Here is a 21,701-nt window from a genome sequence, read left to right on the forward strand (position 1 = left end):
TGAAAAACAATTAAAGCAATTCACCACCACATTTCCCCCTACTTTCTCCCATTACATTACCTTGGCTGGTGCTGGATGGGTTGGATAATAGATCTTTGCGGCTTTTGGATGCCATATGGTCTCTTTCTCCTCCTTCTCTTCTCCCTCCTCTCTCCCTCTCCCTGTCCTGCACCCCAGGATTAGAGTTGTTGGGGCTCGCAGTACTTCCAATGTTAATTCTATGTCTTTGTTCATAGTGCTCTAAAAGCTTCGCTGAGCCCCCTGACCATTCGCAACTCCAGCTACAGAATTTACACCAATAATATGCCTGCACAGCACCTCGACCCGGCTCCCCTGTCCAGCTTGAAGAATCTGAACACGCCCTAACTGGGATGGAGTACCCGACCAAGGAATCATCTTCCGCTCTCACTGCCACTCGCTCAGCCCCATCTAAGATCTGACTCCTCCCCTTCGCCTGGTTGTCGTGCGTTGCCAGGTTGTTGGTGGCCAGCAGGGGTGTGGTTGGCGGAGTTTTGACTTTATTTGGATGTGAGGACAGGAAGTGTTGTTCAAGTTCTAAGGAATTACTGCCCATGTACGTGAAGTTGCAGAATTTGCAGCGGAAGTACTTAGTGTTCCCCTGGCAATCAGAGGTCTTCCGGCCAATACCAATTAACGTGCCGCCCAACGTCACCTGTTGACAAGCAGAAAAGAGAGAATAAGACAAAAAAGATTTTGTTGCACCAATACTGAAAATATATTTCTATATGATTGAAACCATTTTCAGTTTGGTTAGAAGGGAGCCCTTTTTGTCGGTTCTAGAAAGCTGATTCAATTTTGGATCCAATGCAAGGCTGGATAAACACATGGATACGCTAACCTCCGGAGCTAACAAATCTCTGATAAAGCCTTTCATCTTGCAAAACAAATTGCAATGTGGAAAACAGTCAGGTAGCAGGCTTCTCATTTTTAGATGACGCTGAGTGTCTCATCAGTGGCAGATTACGTCAACTGTGGCTAATGAAGGTAATACTGTAAAAGCTAAAAGTCAACTTCGGGCTGTTGTCTGGTGTCTATACTTGGCCAAAGCTCATTTGTGAGGTAAAAGATACACGACTCTGAATCAAAACTCCATAAGCACAAGTTAAACAAGACCAAGAGAATGGCAACTTTTCTCTATAAAAATGAGAAAATCTAGCAAGGATCTGGTGAACAATAAGGTTTTAACAGAAGGAAACCACAAATGTTATTTCAGTGAATCAAATGAGTAGTCAACCTTTCATATCTAATATTGTTAATTAAATTTTTTTGTGGGTTGTACCTTCGAGTTGAGATCATCAACTCTCAAAACTGTCTAAGGTAAATCAACTTATGCCCGCTTAGCTGACAAAGCTGATTATAGATCTTTGGGTTTCAGTTATTTATAACTTTAATTACCTGCAATTATTGAATGTTAAACCTAATTAGATTTGATAGTGGATTTAAAGAGATTCACTAAAATGGAGCGGAACCCAAACTCAGACATAACCTAGAGATAGACCTACCAATTGTTATTAGACATTAGACAATAGTTTTCTGCCATTAGCTTGGGTTATTACTCTACATATTGGTGATGCACGTACTTGGCTGTACTGTAACTAGTACTCGTTGTCGATAGAATCTGAAAGTAATACATGACAGAAATTTGATATAAGCCCGATATTTTTAATTCCTATGCAGGAGGCATTTTTTGGGGATACATGAAATAGGCTCTGCTGCTGCAAATTTGGAAAACTATGCCTCAGCTGCTATTAGTACTCAAGCTCACAGCAAATGCAATCCATCATTTTCTGTATGTAACTGTAGACAATTGAAAGGCTGCTCTAACTCTAACTAACGAACTTATCTCCAACATATCTACCAGTTTCTACTGTGGTATGCACTATATGAAGCCAAGATTTTGCATTACTGAGCAAGCAACCTGACACTCATCTGTTTTCTATTAGATTAGCCCCTGGACTGTAAGTGATTACAGTGTGCTGCTGGCTATATAGGTGAGCTGGCAACCTGGTAAGTCTTACAGTGACATGAGACATATTGCTGTACAATATGGATTAGTCTCTTTACAGATGTGCGGTTTGATGCTGGTTGCTGGCAATCTGTTAATAGAAGTTTGACGAGAAGAAAATGCAACTGGTAAGCTGCATCTTAAGTGAGCAAAGGTGTACAGTTTCATATTTTTTCCCCATTCGGGAGCATTAAGCTTTATTTTTACATTCAAATATATGTAGATAAGCATCCATTTTAATTTAAGACCTGACTCTCAACTAAATTTTGTTTTAAACATGAACATATTCTCACAATAAATTGTGGCTTCATTCATTCATTCTTGTCATGATTTTGTTCTTTTAACCTATGATTTCATTTTTGGAGAGGAATCCTGTGGAACTTTGTTTACCCTTTTCCGCAGTTAAAACTTGGTCATTAACCCTTTCTCACTGTTTCTTTTAGCAGAGTAATTTATGTTCATTAACAGCTATTGCCTGAGCACAGAAATTTAAAAAAGGCAGAATAAAGAAAAACAGACACACTTTGACATGGTAACACAAGACTTTTATAGATACTTAAAAAAGACTGAGGAAAGTAATATCCATTAAAAAAAAGATGAAGATGGTTCATTTTAGCTTTACTGAAGAGAATAAATTCAGAAAGCTAAATGACAGTTGTTACTGTGTGAGATCTCACAACAGCAATCATCCAATTATCATGACCCACAAACCCTGCCCAGGCTATTAGAAAAGAGCCAAACATCCAAAAAGTCATTTTATAAAGCAGAATGGACAGAAAGACACAAAGGGGAATATGAGAAGGGGAGAGACAGAAAGAAAATAGGTAAAGGGCAAGCAGGACAACTTGAGGGAAAACTGTGTAAGATGAGGAATAGCGGTAGGGAGAAGAAAGAAGTGAGACATACATGAAAAGCAAATTGAGAAGTTGGAGAAAAAGGGGGATTCGAGTAAGAAAGAATGAGCATTAAAAAAAGGCAGACCAGAGGAGAAGGTGAAGGACAGACAAAGACATATGATGAGAGAGACAAGAGAGAGAGAAATAGAAAGTTAAATATGTCTGACAGCTGTTTTATTACACTGCCTAACAGCTGATTATAACTACTGGTTTCAAAGCCTCCCCCTGTCTGTTCCTTTCCTCCTCCATCTCTATCTCTCTTTTCAGTATCCCTCTCCTCCCTGTGTCTTTGATCCTGCGATCTCATTGGTTGACAGGCCACCTTGTCTTAGCAAATGACAACATGGAATTTTCCAAACGTGGGCGGGAGAGAGAAAAGGCAAGTGAGGGATGGAGAGAATAGAGACCCCTTTCATTCATTTTTTTTTTTTTTTTTATACTTTCACTTTTTCTTCATAATGACGACTTAAGCCCACTGGATTTTCTATTTCTGACTCGCTGTGTATGTGTGCTTGACTACTGTGTGTATGTGTGTTTCTGTGTCCATTACGTGACTTACCGCCATTACAGACTGGTGGTTTAAATGAAATGAAACTCCTTGACTTTTCCTCATACACACTCACTCACACACGCACGCACGCTTATTAGATCATCTTGTTTAAAGCTTTCAGACAAAACCCGACTGTTCCTGCACACTAAAAGTCCTAATCCTTGACCCAATTGTTACCAAAACTAGAGGAGTCCCAGTGCAGAAAAAGACAATTAAGTAAGGCGAAATGACAATTAAAGACCTTATTTTTAAAAAAATACAACTTAAATGACTATGGCATTCATTCTTCAGAGAAGTATAAAAAAAATATGCCCTCAGTATGAAATATGAAAATTGAAACAATTTTTAGGTATTTTAGATCAATTGCAGTTGTAGGAAAAATCACAGTCCAAAACTATTTGTTGATTGGCATACTGGCTGTGGAAAAATGCAACTTTGAGGAGCGTGACAGCCTCTCAAACTACTAAAAACCATGAAATAATATGGTAAAAACAGCTTGATAATTAGGCTGCAAGATATGGACAGATCATATTGCATCTGTCGAAACGCTTGATAGAGGTATTTGCTAAATCTGATGAGGTCAAAGGTACTGTAAGTAAGTCTACAATTTCTGATTGTGGATTCATCTTCCTGCTACATATCAGCACCTCCACTCAATTCAGAATGAAGACATGAAGGAGGGCCGTTTGACAGATGCTTCCAATTCTCACTGTTTTAGCAATTGGAATTTCATTTCCAAATGAAAAATGCTTGCAGTGCGGCTTAACCAAAATTATATGTTAATTACTGATATTCCAAACATATATTCCAATATATGTGTTTAAAAAAAGACTCATGCTTTTGAATGTGAATTCTAAAGATTCAAGCTACAGTATATCGAGTCCTGTAAAAGTATGCACAGGAAGATCTGCATTCAGTAAGTTTACACAAGGGAATCAATAATATGTGTGCACGATGAAAAATGCAAGTTGTAAGCAAACATAGCTGCGATGTAAGAATTTGTGTGTGAGGCTTTAATGTCCAGTATAACATGAACAGCAAATCAATGCTGAACATACGTTTCAAGTTTTTGTTCTACTCAAAGTCTACAGCTGCTGATTAGCATTTCCTGATTTAATGTGCAATAATCAGTTAAGTAAAACTAAAGTATTGAAGACGTTTTATCCTTAAACTGATCGGCTGATCTGTTGGATGTCCGGACTGCAGGTGCAAATTACATCAGACTTTTTAATGAGCTCTGATAGTATATAATTACAAGGTAAATTTCAATCATCTTTAAGTATATGGACAACATTTATCTTATTGGTAATTACGAATTGCACCAGTTTACTGCATTCCTGCCTTTATACTGCAATTTCTCAGGAGAGTAGCTCCAACCAGATACTAATCCTTGTTACATTTTTTTTTCAAATTGAGCAATGAATATGAGGGATTAGTGCAGGATATGCATTTATTAGCCATTATTTAAACACTGTTACAACAATACAATCAGAGCATGTGTATGCATATGTGTGTACATATGCATTGCCCTTGTGATCTGTGAAGCAGATAGTGTACCTGTGTGTCCATGTGTGCGTGTGCTTCGGAACACATGCACACATATTTGCAGCCTGACTGCCAGGTGCCTTATTTGTCTCCCTTTCTGTTTCTTTTCCATCTTTCAGTCTATAAAATTTTATAACTTTCAACACAAAACCTCACTGTCCGAATCACACACGCCTTATGTTACAAATCGGTTGCAGATTGTTCAACCCAATTAATTATTTAGTTGAGTTACGGGACTAAATTTAAAGATTTATGATCACAAGTAACGATTATAGTGCATTGTTAACTAAACCGATGTGTCACCAATTTAACTGATTGACTACGTAAATCCTTTCTGATACACTGTCAGATTTGCATTATTCACATTCATGTTGCAATACGGCAACCTACATTTTTTTTTAATGTTACCACAAAGTAATCTGCGCTGCTTCATTTATTCATAAAAGGTTGGTAACATTACTTCTATCAAGTTGAATAATACCGTTTTATCTGTGACAAGTACATAGACCTACTGCAAATGATTGCAAATGTTTATTAAATTCCATTAGTGCTGTCTTTTTAATTTTAACTTTGAAATCACATGAAAAGAAAGCTTTGGAAAGAATGAAAACATTTTCTGAATTCTCTTTCACAGAAGTGTGCAACTTTTTAAAAAAGATGAAAATATGTAAAGTAAATGCACAAGTAGATGCATTAGTACTGCATTGCATCTACATCTGTAGATCTGTAATGTACTTTTTGAAACATTTTGAAGTTTCAGCACTCTAGCTAAAAGCACATAGAACTAGTGCAAAATTTATGACCTCTCCAGAGTTCCAGACAGAAATCACATAAAAATTACAGTATCAACGTTTGGGTTACTTTGGAGGAAGTGCCTCCATGATGACTAAAAGTGTAAGCCAAGATATCCATACACATAGTCGGACAAGTGACAATTACTAAAGAAGAAACCAGCTTAAGAGCTTCAAGATTATATACCACCACTTCTATTGCTTCACTGCACACTTGAAAGAAGAACCATGATGGGTAAATCTGACATTAAGTCAAGAATGTTCAAAATGGGGACTGAACAACGATGCACCCTGTCACCTTCCCTGTTTGATATATTTATGGACCTGGCACTCTGTTGCTATGAGGTCGGTATGGCGACATCTCTATTTTTTGTGAATTTTAATGTCCTTTTGGTCTCACTGGATAATGAACTCCAATGAACACAGAGGCTGTTTGCAGCTAAATGCGATGTAGACAGGATGAGTTTTCACCAAATGTGAGAACATGATCATCTTGCAGAAAAAAGGCTGATGGATAAATAATCAGACAGCAACTGCCCCAAGTGGAAACCTTCAATTATGGTGAGGTCACTTTCAAGAGGAATGATAAAGACTGTGAAACTGACAGCTACCCAGGGCAACGACTTCTATAATGCATACTTTTCATAGGACTGATGAGGTACTGAACTAGAAAGTTTCTGTTCCACCCCTCGAAAACTTTTCCTTCCTTCCAATTAACTCAACATGGTCTTCCCACAAAATGCTTTGTGTAGCTTTTTGTAGCTTTATTCATTGCACTTTTTTTTCCCCTTGTTACTAATTGTGGAAGTTGCAGTTGCTGTTACTGCTTATTCGTGTACACGTGTTTTGGTCTATTTCTTTTAAATGTATAAATAGTGTGTGTGTGTGTGTGTGTGTCTGTGTGAATGAAATGAATTCATTTATTAGACTTGATGACATATTTTAAATCTATTTATCTGTATGTGCTTACCTGTACATCATATGTGCCATTCATCATAACTGCCCTATGCTGTTGATTGTGTATATCTGGCCTTGTCTTCCCCAATTCTTTGGCTTGGTTCCTCTGCCCTTGTCCTGTCTGTATGTCTAGGAAGCAGAAATACAAGGAGGGGTCAGACTTGCAGAAGGAGATAAACAAAGGAGGGTCTGGTTCCTAGAGGCAAAAAAAAAAAAAAAAAAAAAAAAAAAAAATTCCAAGGACAAGTCTGACATCTGGGAAGAAGGAAAACTTTTAGATCAACAGTCAACAAGCTGCGGTAACCGCAACTGGTTCACTTTGAGAATACTGGGAAAACAAACTTTGCAAATTCAATAGCTTACATCTTCAAGAAAATACAACTTTACAAAATAATGATGCAGGGATTCATTAGTTACCACAGATACAACTTACTTACTTACAATGTAGTAAGGTTTAACGACTCATGGAGTATGTTATATTAATACATAATGAGGTAATAACTGGACTGTTTTTCCCATTTTAGTTCAGGTTCATTTTAAGACACTTCCTAACCCAGGTAACATGTCACTGTGTGGGGTCCAGCGCAGTTTGTAGCCTTGATCAGTGGTGTTTTATTTAATGTCATGAACTTGTGATGGAACCATTGCTATTTTTACATTTACAACCATTCTTTCCCTTAATCAGCAACGCTTAATATATTAACTCAAATACATTAAACTGAGAGTTGGAATTACCTAGAGGTGTGTGCTGGGGGGCCATGTTGTGAAGGGCCAGGATGTGTGTGTCGAGGGCAGCATCCTGCCGTGTGCGGTTGTGCAGACCCAGGTGATACTTCCTAAAGTGCTTCACCAGGTCAGTGGGGTCATTACCATAGTAACCGTAACCACACACGTTGCACTTGAAGTCCTGGAGTTTAGGAGAGGGGCTGGAGGAGAGTGGAGGGGTGTCAGTTGTCGACTCCTCCCCCCCTTCCTGTCTGGGGAGGAGGTGGGGAGCACAGAGGAGAGGAGGAGTGTGATGATCTGCCTCCCCCCTGTCTCTATCGCTCCTCTCTCCTTCCTCTACCCCCTTCTCCCCATCCTCAGGCTCCGACTGGCTCTCGGGTCTGTCAATCAACCCCGTTCCTCCTATTTTGGCCCTCCCCCCTCCTCCTCTCCTCCCCCCTCTCTCCTCAAGAGTGTAGCGATCACCAACTGATGAGGGAGAGACAGATGAGGAAACACACTCGCTTTCTCCCTCCTCGTCCTCCTGGTCCTGATCTCCTCTGACCCGGCCGGAGGACTCTGGTTCAGAGGGTCGGTTTATTCGTTCGGCCTCTGCTCCTTCTCTCCCCTCTTCCTCTCCCTCCTCCTCTTCTTCTCCTGCTGGCCTCCTCCCCTCCTCTTCTTCCTCCTCCTCACCTCCCACACTCCGGATAGGGGGATTCTTCTTCCTCACCATCTCTGAATAGAGTTTGGAGAGAGACATTTTTTTTTTAAATTTTCTTAATTGTTCGATTGATATGTTTACATTATCTGAAACATGTAAACCAAGTATTGTGTATGAAGAGATGCGGAACGTGGGAGATTAAAATATCAAGCAGATTTCCATAATCCCTTAAAATCAAGACATTAAAATATACAAACTGTCTGGAGGACACAAATAATATACTGTGGATTACGTACACACTGCTCACACAAATACCATCTTCTTACAATGATGTATGTGTACAGAATAGCTTTGATTCAATTTAGAAACTTCTTTGAACACTGAAATCTGTGACGATCCTTAACCACAAACCTCGTCAAAGAAAAACAGCCCCAACAAATCAGAAACATCTTAGCTGTGAGATATTTTTTAGGGTTGTGTGTTGGGATGTTAGTTGCATCCTAAAGTACAATTTTTTTGCCCCCACCCCTCCCTTTTTTTTTTCTTTTTTTTTTTTTTAAACCAGGGAGTGAATCTTTTTATCGTTATGGAAACCATCCGTGAGAATCTTCAACACATGACCACATCAAAACCCAAACCATATCAGAGAGACTGGAGAGGGGTGGTAGACAGAGGGTGAGGCACAGAGAGAAATGGGGGAGACAGAGGGAGGAGAGAGAGACAGGGAGAATGGCCAACATGCAACCACATCAAACCATACACCCCATATCAGAAAGATGGATGACGGAGGCGGAGGACTGCAATTCTTCCACTCAAGCACTCCAAATTTTCTCTTTTGCATCTCTTTCTGCGAGGTTTTCATTCATTTTCTGGCTTCCAAAATCTCTTTTTCTCATCTCTCGCTGTCTCTTGTACTCTATCTGTGTCACCTCCTGTCCTTGCTTTCCTCTCTCTTCTTTATTCTCTTTTTGTCTGCTTTTCTTTCTCATCTCATATCCCATTTACCCATTTTTACCCATCTTCTTTTTCTGTCCCACAACCTTTAATCCCTTTCCTTGTCTTTCTCACCACTATGCTCATTTATAATAAGTGTAAAATACCTGTATCAAACCAAAACAGCACTTATGAAGGCATTTTCGTTGCATTTCAGTCATTTGTGATTCTCTGTTGCCCTCTTTCACATGCAAGAATAATTGCTACAATAATTTAAGTAATTCCATCATTAAAATTTTTCTTTTTGTTCCTGCCCTCTCGCTCCCTCTGTGGTTCCCCCTCTTCCAACCATCCCTCCCCTCCCTCCCGTATAATCACTATACAGAGCCATCAAATAACCAACCATGTGTTTTATGTTAAACCATAATCTTTCTTTTGTTTGAGAAGAGAACAATTGTGGTCGTTCTGTTCACAACAGTCGTGACAGAGAGATACTGCCTGTGTTTTTTGCGAGCATGTGCGTGTGCGCGTGTGCCAGCGTGTGTTTATTTGTGGTCGTTCCGTTCATATTCAGTCGTAAACACATTCAACCCGATGACCCATACGCTGTGTTTGTATGTGTGTGTGTCTTCGGTGATAAACAGTCAGACCCAAAAGACGCCTGATAGACGCCAAATTCTTTTATATCAATGCAATATGAGAGGAAAGACAATGTGTGTGATTGTTTGTGTGTTTTTCTGTGTGTGAGTAATGCATGTCTATTGATGCGTGTGGAAGAGATAGCATGTGTGCGACCCACCAAGTAAGTCTATGTTAGTCTGAAAGATAACTGTGATATAAGGATTTACTGATAACAGCAGCAACCTACAAACAATTAAACCATGAGAGAATCAACACACACACACACACACACACACACACACACACACACACACACACACACACACACATCTAAGGAAAGAGAAGTAAAGGGGAATGTACTTGAAAACAAATCATCAAATGATCATAAACAAACATGTATATACACACACAGATTAAAAAGGTTCATATTTTAACAGCCCTTTAATGTAATCTAGAGGATTAGGAAGAAAAGAGAAGTAAAAGATACACACACACACAGAAAAGTAGAAGAAAAACAACACAGAGACCTGCTTTCTTTGTTGAATTCAATTTTCTCTCCATGGCCTTTCTAGTGTTTTACCATTTTTCTCTCCCTCTTTTTCTACCATACAACTATTAAAATAAAGCAATTTAAGTCTGCAAGGGCCCACGCCTAGACCAACCCTGGCAGTCACTGTGTGTGTCTGAATGTCTGCGTCTGTGTGTGTGTGTGTGTGTGTGTGTGTGAGAAAGAGAGAGAGAGAGAGAGTGTGATAGAGAGAGTGTGTGTGTGTGTGTGTGTGTAGGGAGCAGAGGAAAATCTCATCTTATGTTCACCACACCCAGTCAGAATTCATCATTCACTTGTACACATACATACACATAAACGCGTACACGCACGCACACACGCGTACACACACACACACACACACACACACACACACACACACACACACACACACACACACACACACACACACACACACACACACACACACACACACACACACAGAGTGGAAAACTACAGATCGTTGTGGTAAAGCAATGAAGCTGAAATCCCAACCTAAGAAGCACTGACTGACCTAACTGTGTTTCCATCTGCCCTGTATGATTTCAGCGGTGACTTAAAAAGTTAATCAAAATGATGATAACAAAATTATGAATGATTTTGCTTAAGAATGAAATTAATAGAACGGTAATTATAAAGAAGAACATTATTATCTATTATTTTTTTAGAATGGCATCACTTGTTCATTTGCATACTTCACATGCTTGCATGCTCCAGGATGTGGGCAAGAAGAAGTGGTGGGTTATAAGGCTGTACTGTGTGTGTTTATTTCTGAGTGTATGCATCTGTGTGGGTGTCTCAGTGTTGCAGTACAGCCTTTGTCCGCTTCAGGCTGTATACACAGACTGGAACCATTACTATCAGCTACAATTAGGTACAATCCACCACAACATACCGCATAACAACTACTGCCACTAGCTACAATTAGCCCCTATACACCACAAAGGCCTCAATACCACAGCAAGGATAAATGCGACAGTTAATCATTTCCATCAACTACAATTAGCCCCAAAGCCAGTGAAGCTTTTATCTGAAATTGTCAATTATCACCCAAAGACAACTGCTGAAGGATGGACCAAGAGGGGTATGGTAAGTTTCTCGAGTATAAGGCAGATAACAACTATAGAGGAGGCAGGGAAACTATATTGGAGAATTTTCATTTTACTATATGTTGCCATTGATTATCACAGTTGCACTGTAAATCAACCATGAAAGGTTTCCTTATCACATCAAGTGGCTTTCAGGCATTTGCCTATTAATAAAACCAGCTGGTACTTATGACCAGAAACTGACCGGGTGCAAATAATGTTTATTTTCATATCAGTTAATTAGGACGTTATATTTGATTAGTCAATTAAGTATCATTAACTCTAAAAAATATCACAAAAAAGTCAAAAAATCATAACTTCCCAGAGTTCAGATCGACATATTCAAATTGCTTGTTTTGCCTGACCAGCAGTCCAAAACTAAACATATTAATTTTGCAATAACATAAAGGCAAAAAATGTCCACATTTGAGAACTGGAACTGGAAAAACTTTTGGCTTTTTTGCTTGTTAAATTACTCGAATGATTAACTGATTATTAAAACTGTTGGGAAATAATTTTTCTTATTCCTATTCCATTTTTCTCACTCACACACACAAACAAAGTTAACTGACTGGTTGTTTTAACATTATAATTGACAGTGGATGTTAAACCATTTGTCATGCATTTATAAGGGTCTTGATGTGTTGTTCTTATTGTTTTCTATGAACAACATATAACTCCAACTCAACCACACGATATGTTCAGGATAATCACGTAACACCAAATTACACTGAAATTCATGTAAGTCAAAAGAACTCAAAGAAAGTCTTTTTCATTCAGTGAACAATGTTAGATTTCACCAATGGAAAAAAAAAAGTCCAAAAAAAAAAAAAAAAAAACCCCATGCATCTCAATATTTTACCCACTATATTAAGTCAGTGTGATGGATGGATTCGATACTGATACCGAAACGTTTCTACATATTTTTCCCGCCTTCAGATATCTGCGCTCTTCCCCTCCCCGTGAGACAGCTGTAGCTGGCATCTCGATCTTTCATAAACAAAGGATTAATGTGCAACATATGAAGAAGTAATGCTAAAGGCAAGGTCTTGTTACAGATAGAGATCTCGGTCTAACTTTTATTTCCGTTTTTCAATCTGTGTCATTCTGTCTCTTCATGTTATCCTTTCAGTCTTTGTCCCTACATTTCCTGCTCCTCATCATCTGTCCTTACTTTTTTTCCATTTTGTTTCCAACTCTGCTTCTGATTCCTTTATCGTTTTTAAATTTCTGAGAAAGAGTTTGAGAAACTTTATGGTGAGGGTACACTGAGGAGGTATGGTTAAGAGAAGATGAAAGAGAAGCAGAAAAAGAAGGTAAGGACACTTAATTAACAGGAGGAGAGATTTTAGACAGTCAAGAGAATATATGCTCTTCATTTAACAAGAAACTAGAATAACCATCTTGCAGTTAGATGATTTCGCCAAATCAGTGACGTTGTAGTTTACATCCATAACTGTCCAGTCTCATATGAAGTGAAAATTTTGAAGGAATTTAATATAAGATATTAAGTGTATTTAATCATAAGCATATGAATTCCTGAGGTATGGCCAGAGGTATGTTTTGTGAGGTCATGGTGACCTTGACCTTTGACCCCCAAACTCTAATCAGTTCATCATTGAGACCCAGTGAACGTTTGTGCCAAATTTGAAGAAATTCCTTTGAAGGCTTTTCTGAGATATTGCGTTCACGAGAATGGGAAAGGCAGATGAACAACTCGAAAACATAATGCTTCCGGCCATGGCTGTCACCCACACGGAGGCATAAAAAGAGAGATTGCCTGGGGAAATAAATAGACAGAAAATAAGGGGCAAAGGAAGGCAGAAAAAGGCAAAAGGCCAAGAGCAGATAAGCTCCACATACTAATAAGCATTCCAAAAAAAAACTGATCACTTGTATATGATCTACTTTAAAAACTTCCCCGAATGTCCAAAGAGATTTTAAGTTTGGAAATGGAAAATGCAAACCACTTATCATCCTTCAAAGTTACTGTGGAACAGCAAAAAATCCAAAATACCTTCCAACTATTTAAATCTTTTCCAGAGATTCTGCACATAATGGGTCTAGTTTGTCCAACACTCAAGACAGAGTCATGCGTAAGGTCAGGCACCCACCGGGTTGCCCACTGAAAATCCTGTAGCGTAAAAGCTGATGGAACCACTTCTTTAAACCACAGTGAGGTTCCTGGCCTTTTTATAATATAACAAAATAATTATTTCCCAGATGTTGTGTACTAAATCTCATTGAAGTTGATGGGGGAGTGGAAGAAAGAAAGCCACTGACAGTGAGTGAGTATATGTGGACATGCGGGGTTGAGCTGTCCTGGCCAAATGGTGCTGTGAATAAATTAAATGGATTAACTGCAAGTAGGAAATACTTTAGCTGAATTAATGTGAGAGCAAATTGACTGTGTAACATATTTCAACGATCCTCCTTACATTCCCCTTAATGAACTGGTTGGATGTGCGAACAGAAAGGCAAGAAATCAGAAATCATTTAGGGCTGCAGCTAACAATTTAAATTTTTTAATTATTTTCTCAATTACAAATTGTCCATCACAATACCCAAAGCCCATGTCCATGACTTTAAATGACTTGTTGGGTCCAACCAACACTTCAAAACCCAACGATATTATGCTTACTAAAATGATTTTCGCATCTGAGCAGCTGGAGCCACCGAAAGGTCGTCATTTTGCTTGAAAAATAACTTGATTAAGGAGTTATGAATTCATCAACTAAGTGTTTCGATTTCAATATTTCGGCACCCTTTCATTACATTTTCCAGTAATTAAATCTTTTTTGGGTGCATTTTTGTCAGTTGAGCCATGGTTTGATGACCATTCTCAAATATTGTTCCTTCACCCCAAATAGATACCACTGAAGCAACTACCAGAAAACTGAAACACATCACCTCCTGTCTGTAAAAGGGGTATCCCTAGAAGGACCTGGCAGACACCAGCTCTTGTTGTTGCAAATGTTAAAACTTTCATGATTGTGTTGTATCACTCAGCAGTCATTTATTTATATGAAAGTGTCACAGATCGTTACTTCTAGGAAGGCCACTGATGCACAAAATGGCAGTCACGCTGAAATGGTTAGTAGCTTTAGGTTACGTGTCAGTGAATGAAAGCAGCTGAAGAAAATATTAATCAAAGTGTGCACATGACCCTTTAGTACAAACACAGACAAAACAGATCAGTCTGTGAAACCGAGCCTATTTAGGTCGGTGGGATAATAATTGGAATCGGCCACAAGTGCATGCTGCTATGTTTTGTTCTGTTTGAACGCTGAATGGGAGCGCGGGTGTGTCTGGCCTCTTTCAGAAACAAGTGGATGAGGGAAGGAAAGAGTCAGCTGGAGGGAGGATTTCTGTTTTTGGGGCACGAGTAATAGCTTGGAATTGATTTTGCAGAGGCAGGAGTCTAATTGAAGGTAGGGTCAAGAGAGAAACAGAAGGAGGGAGAGAGAGGACAACATAAAATCACTGTGAGACGGAGTCCACCTGCCATTTTAAGACTAAAAGCTTTCAGTTGCCTGCAAGGTCCCTAATCAATGCCAGAAGTCTTACACGCACACCCACCCACAAATTCTTCATCTGCTGTGTAGCACGGGCCCAATTTATTCCTGCCACAGATCAAGCAAACCTCTCTCACGCACGCGCACGCACGCACACACACACACACGCACGCACGCACGCACGCACGCACGCACGCACACACACACACACACACACACACACACACACACACACAAACACAGACACACACACAGACACCCTCTCCCAGAGTGTAGGACTCATTTGTAATGGGGTAACAGCATTCAAAATATGTCATCTTAAATGTCAAACTTAATCAGAGGTTCATGTTTCAATACCTCTCTCTCATTATGAGCCTCCCTCCCTGTTTCTACTCCTTCACTCTCTAGCTGCCTCTCTCTGCTTACTACTCTCTATTGCTCTCTTTCTATCTCACACATACCAAACCACTCCTCCTGTCCTGTACTTATCTGTTGATCTTTCATCTTGCTCTCTCTCAATTAATCTCTCGCTCCCACCCACCTATTTCCCTCCCTCCTCTCTGTTGCGTTCTTCTTCTCAATCTCTATTTCTCTGCTCCCCTTACTTCTAGCCTATCCTTAAATGAACCTTGATGTGTTCGTAGGTGGGTGAATGTGTATAGGTGTCGAAAACACAGCTTCAATCACTCTACATGACAGACATCAATTCATGAATCATAGCAATGAAATGTTTAAAGAAATGGAACAAGCTCAGACTGTGTCACTTAAGTGATGCCTGTGTTTCTATGTGTGTGTGTGTTGTTGTATATAAGTGTAAAAGCAAAAGCTGCTATTTTCTTTAATTTTTTAGGTTTTTTTACAGACAGCTTTCAAACAGTACATCATACTTTTCCTCCAAATTTACTCAATTTCTTATGCAAGATGTCACTTTACCAGGATTTTTCCCAAACATTTTAAACTTTGGATGCTTATAACTTCCAAAAACATGTTTTAAAGCCTGACCAAAAGTAGTAGTTTTACTGATTTGCTGTTATTTATTTTGATCTTAGCTTTAATACAGCTTTCTCATTGCTGTCTATTAGGTGATGTTAATTAAGGCACATACTGTAAAGACACATGAAGAAAACAACAGTAGCAGGGTTAGTCAGTTAGCTGAATCTCACAAGTACTCAAATTAACTGCGTCAATCTGAAAAATCACTTTACCTATATTATTTTAATCTGTGCCGTTGCACTTAATATTTCATTTCATATCATTTGATAAAAGAAAACAAGGAAACTGTTGTACACAAACTATGTACTACAAAGTACAACTGCTCTGCAGAAAACGCAGTGGACACACCACTTGACAAAAACTGCACAGACCCCCCTAGATGGTTGCATCTATCCTTCATGCACACAAATACACACACACCCCCCACCTCACAAACTTTATTAAAAGTCTATTAGGAGAGTCTGACCTCGAATAACTACATTGGATTACTGCACCACACAGGGTCTGGGAAGCACAGCATTTTACTATGTGTGGCTTTGTGTACATGTGTGTGTAATTCTCTGCAGGAGGGCTATTTACCCCTTAAGGGAGTCAGAGCAGAACACTGGCTAACACCACAAGCAGACACACACACACGCAAGTGGGAGCCGTCCAGTATAACTTTGGTCTTCTGGCTATTGAACAGTTTGGGGTTCAGACCTCTGTTATAAATGCACTTCTCAAGTCACCAAGGGAGATCCTCTAAACTGGTCTGCAAATTGAAACATCTGAATATCTGCTTTCAAGCTCAATTAACTCTGTAACTTTACAACTCACACAAGAGACACTCAAACAGAAAATGTTACAAGTAATAGGATTCCCACTTTTCCAACTTTGACTTACTTGCAGCATGACACAAACTAGCTGTTTTCATCTGCAGAGGCCAATTTGAAAGGACTAGGCTAACACCTTGGGAACAACAGTCTATAAAACTTTATTTTGAAGTGTGTGTGTGTGTAGGCCCACAGGTGGGTCAGAGTATAAAAACAGGTTACTCGGTTTCTCTGAAGGAACCAGTTTGAACTTAGGCTGTCCAAGCATTCCTTGTCAAATCACGGGAGGTTAGCTTGTTAAAACAAGGTACACTTTGTTAGATTAGCCTTCACAATAGACTGTGTGTATTTTAGACTATTACAATGAAATAGCCGCCAAGAGGTTGCTGGTTCCGTTCCCAATGGGACTATAAATGATGCTGAAATAAATCAGTATTACAACACACACACACACACACACACACACACACACACACACACACACACACACACACACACACACACACACACACACACACACACACACACACACACACACACACACACACACACAAATATAAATCAAGGCTGCTAGTTTAAGCGCTGGCATGCACAATCGCATTCAAATTTCAAACACACACTTATGTTATTTCATTACATACATACATACATACATACATACATACATGTGCAGGTGTGTGTTCATATTTGTGTCTGGTTTCCTGGGTCTGCTCAGCAATTTGTGACATTTTAGTGAAATAGTGGAACAGAAGACACACAGGCACAGACTATATCTCTCTTCTGCTATTTCAATAATCTGTGACCTGAGAGTTTATAAGACTCAATAGTCTGGCCTCTGGAATGGCTGTCTGGATTTTAACTTTATACACAGACACACACACATACACATAGATACAGACTCAGCTCCCCAGCTATGGTCCTTAGAGCATACTCTGTCTGTGTGTGAACGTCTGTGTGTGGAGCATACCATGTGTGTGTGGTCACGTCTAAGAAAGCTACTTTAAAAATTGATATCTCTCGCTCTCTCACCATCACTGATGATGTCACCTTAACCAGTTTTTGCGGTGAGTGAGTTGTGGTCAAGAGCTGTGTGTTGTGTGTGTCTGTGTGGGTATGTGTGAAAACTATCATTTATAAATTTAGGGATAAATCTTCCAACTGTCATGAGGAAGCACGGTTTCACACATGCAGGAGTATGGAAAAGACACTCAGACAATGAGGAGTTTGTGTAATTACTTATTGTTAAACTGCCTGCCAGGAGAAAGAGGTTGGCAATGAGAAAAGACCCTTATGGCATAACACACACGCACAGAAAGGGAATACACATGTCAACTAGGGCTATGCGATATGACCAAAATGTCATCTCTCAATAGAGATCATTTCATATGCAGATAACGATACATATCGTTCCTCGTTACTCATACCTTTTCTCAACTGTGTAAATTGGGGCCATGTATTTGCAGATGTAAGTTGCAGTGGCAGTTGTTATCTCCTTCCATCTTTGTGATTCTTTGCCATATGGTGTGCTGCGGGCAAAAGCCTCTTGCAACGTCTGGGGTTTGTTTTGAGCACTTGACTGTACTTTTAGGGCTCTCATTCCATAGACTCTCTGTACTGTTTGACATGATTCTTGCGTAGGTAGTAAAAGACGTTGTTGGGGGGACCGGTCTGTGGCAGAATGTGCAAAGCATGGTTTTTCTGGTCTGTGTTGGACTTTTCATACCCAAATCCGGGCCAATGCGGCAGAAGTAGCCCCTCTTTTAGGTACGAGGTCCTCCTTTTGTATTCGGTTGGTCGGAGTACTTCTCCTGTTTGGAATTAGCCTGATCTGTGTCACATTCAATCTCCTCCATGTTTGTTTATGTTGCCTTCATGTAAATTTCCTGCTTGCATCACTGTTATGTGGAGGAAGCAAAGCGCCGCAGAAATTAAGAAAAAAGATTAGAGAAGAGTAAAGAGTCTTTTGTGGCACAATTAAATAAATAACAGAACCTAATATGAAACAATAGACGTTTTTCTATCATCACACAATATACTGTCATATTGTACAGCCCTAATGTCAATGTACAAAATCATAGTTTTATAGGTTTATTTAAACAGGAAAGTCCCTCACAGAGATACAAAATTCAGTCTCTACAAACAAATCCTCCACTACAAAATATATACAAACATTCACACAATCCTACAATAAGGATCGATCAAATGAACAATTAAGACACATACGCACGGACGCACACACGCAGTCGAAGACATTACACTGACTTACATTCATTTCCAAGACATCTTACTCTAACCTTAACCATAACCATTACTTGCCTAATCCTAAACCTAAACCTAACCTTACTCTAACATTTAAACATGTCTTCGCCTTAAAATTGAATGATTTACCTTATGGGGACTTGTTTTTTTTTTTTGTCCCCATTGGGAAAATAAGGAAGATAATGTCTGGAGAGTCAGGATCGGACATTGTCCAGAGTTTTCCTTTCACACATGCAGCACACAACAGGAATTTTTCCGTGTCAGACGTGTTTTCCCCTGCTGGATATACTCTGTTTGGTTTAGGCGAGGGGTGGCGCTTTGGTAAAGCGTGCAGGAGGCAGGACAGAAACGTCATCAACATGCCAACTCCCTCGCTGTGAATTCTCTGGACAGTTACCTGATCTTTTCACATATCGGCTCAATCGGACATTACACGGACATTGTACTGGTGAGCCAGCAGGTTAAAGTCCGTTGAATGTCCGGTTCAATTGATTTGGACATTTGTGTTCACACATACAGCTCCTCCGGGTAATGTCTAGAAAAGTTCAGGGTGGCAGTGCATGTGTGAAAGCAGTTTTTGTAAACAGATTTAGGTCTCCACAACATGAATAATACTTGGACCACACACACACCACAATCGCCACACTGAAATCTATTGTTGCTGTATTAAAACAAACTGAATAAACAATAAACTGAGGTATTTTTCTGGTGAAATAGATTGAAATGAAATTCTTCAAACTAAAAAGGGAGACATTTTACACTATGATAAAAGTATTAAATAAAAGCCCTAATACCAAAGGAGGCACAGTGACAGTACACAGATATACACACAAATGAAAAACACTTCAAAAGCGGTGTCTGATAAATAATAATGGGCGTCCTCCAAATCCTACAAATATTGTATTAAAGAAGTCTCTGTTTTGAAAAGCCTTTTTCAACAAAGAGTTGAAAGGAAAAAGTACTGTATGAATCAGATCTGAAAACCACAGCTGAAGAAAAATTAATACTAAATAGAGAACACACTACAGCATCACACTACACAATAGCAGAAAATTGCCAACATTAGAATTCTTATGCACATATACATGTTATACTTTGGTCTAACGATTACGCACAGCTGAAGGACACACAACTAATAATGTATCTACATTTTTTTTCTGCAGACCCGATATAACTTTCGAAACAGAGGCCCTGACATTCTGTGCTTGTGTTCAAAGAAAAAATGATGGAGCGTGTCTCGGGACACAGATTTAGTCTGCAACTATCAGAAACAGTTTAACTCGGCACACTGAGGGCATACACACCTAACAAAAACTGAATGCAACAATCGGAAACAGTTTGGCACTACACACTGAGGAAAAAACTGGTCTTTTCATGGGATTTGTACACAAAATTTAATTTAAAAAAAAAAAAAAGGTTCAGAAGATAGGAAACAAAACATTTGTAATGTATCTTATGTTTTTGGTGTGGCTTTTCCTACCTTCAATTTCTGTATACGAATTATCTGCAGTTTAATTATTTTGGACATAAGGAGGTTTTCTTTAATAATTCCCCTGTCCTGTTCTTTGTAGTGTGTATGTGTACATGTTAAAGCACCATCAGAAAACCAAAATTGGGTTTCTCCAGCAGAAATCCAGCTTTATAGAGTGTGTTTCTCTTAATGCCTTTCTCCTGTCTATTTAACAAGGCTTCTAAGAAATGAGGCTACTGCAGAGAATAGATAATGACCAGATTAATACAATGTATGTAAACACACTTTCTTAGTTTCACATAGAAGGACTCACAAAAAGGAAATGATGAGAGCGTGAGAGATGGTGGTGTAGAAGTGGACTTTTCACACTTGACAAAGAAAGAGAGCCCCACATGAAAAAAAGACTATCACACCTGACCGCTGTCCCCTCCCCTTCTCTCTCGCTCGTCTTCACTTTTATTCGCTACCCACCACCATTTCTCCTACTAGTGTGAGAGCGTGGGAGGAGGTAGAAGTGTGTGAGCGTCAGTGTGCCTGTGTGCTTGTGCACGTGTGCGTAGCGAAGACCCGACAACTTCCTCTCAACTTCCTGTGATCAGAGCTTGGGGGTTGCTGGGGGACAACCAGGAAATTGCACACACACACTCAAACTGGGTTTGTATTAAGATTTAAATGAGAGAAAATGAGAGAAAAACCTTTAATTACAATGCCTTTTAACTAAATTACGACATTTTCCTTGAAAAGATATGAAATTACAGTATACAAAAGTAATAGCCACTAGTAGCTGTATGATGTAATACATTGCACTAAGCTATTGTCAGTTCTAGGACAGAGTTTAAAATTAAACACAATATGAACATACCACAAAACACAAATAGGTAATAGTTAAAGAACACACACAAAGAACAAAAAAGGGGAAGGAGGTGGCAGCACTGACCAGTATTTCACAATAAAAGCTGAGATTCAATCACTTCCTTTCACTTGGTGAATGCAATTTATGCATATGAATTTGGGAGTGTGTGCAAGTGAACAATTAGGTACAACAGAGAAGGAGAGAGACAACATGAGTATATTCTTTCCTCATTTTTCAGAACTAACTTGTGTTTTCTCACACATTTATTTATGGGAACAGATGTGCTCAGCCACCCCCCCACCACACACACGCACACGCACACGCACACACACACACACACACACACACACACACACACACACACACACACACGTGCGGGACACTGAGACAGTTTAGAAAGCCTTAGGGCTCAGTCTGAGCTTTCATTTCCTCTATCCTGCATAACAACTGACAGATACACATGCACATAGATACA

The 21,701-nt window shown here is 39.4% G+C and overlaps 1 protein-coding gene across 6 annotated transcripts in view; it reads right to left on the minus strand.

Annotated features, from left to right (window-relative positions):
* trps1 (trichorhinophalangeal syndrome I) overlaps window positions 1–21,701 on the minus strand; it is a 122,304-nt gene that overhangs the window by 60,088 nt on the left and 40,515 nt on the right. For 5 of the 6 annotated variants that reach the window (XM_040122016.1, XM_040122011.1, XM_040122012.1 and 2 more), the window contains 3 exons: window positions 7,501–8,208; window positions 6,779–6,894; window positions 61–673 (listed from right to left, as the gene is read on the minus strand). In XM_040122016.1, the coding sequence (XP_039977950.1) occupies window positions 61–673; window positions 6,779–6,894; window positions 7,501–8,208 (1,437 nt within the window). The remainder of the gene's footprint in view (window positions 1–60; window positions 674–6,778; window positions 6,895–7,500; window positions 8,209–21,701) is intronic. The other variant, XM_040122017.1, reaches the window with a different exon arrangement.

Source organism: Xiphias gladius, chromosome 24 (assembly GCF_016859285.1).
Source record: "Xiphias gladius isolate SHS-SW01 ecotype Sanya breed wild chromosome 24, ASM1685928v1, whole genome shotgun sequence".
Taxonomy (NCBI): Eukaryota; Metazoa; Chordata; class Actinopteri; order Istiophoriformes; family Xiphiidae; genus Xiphias; species Xiphias gladius.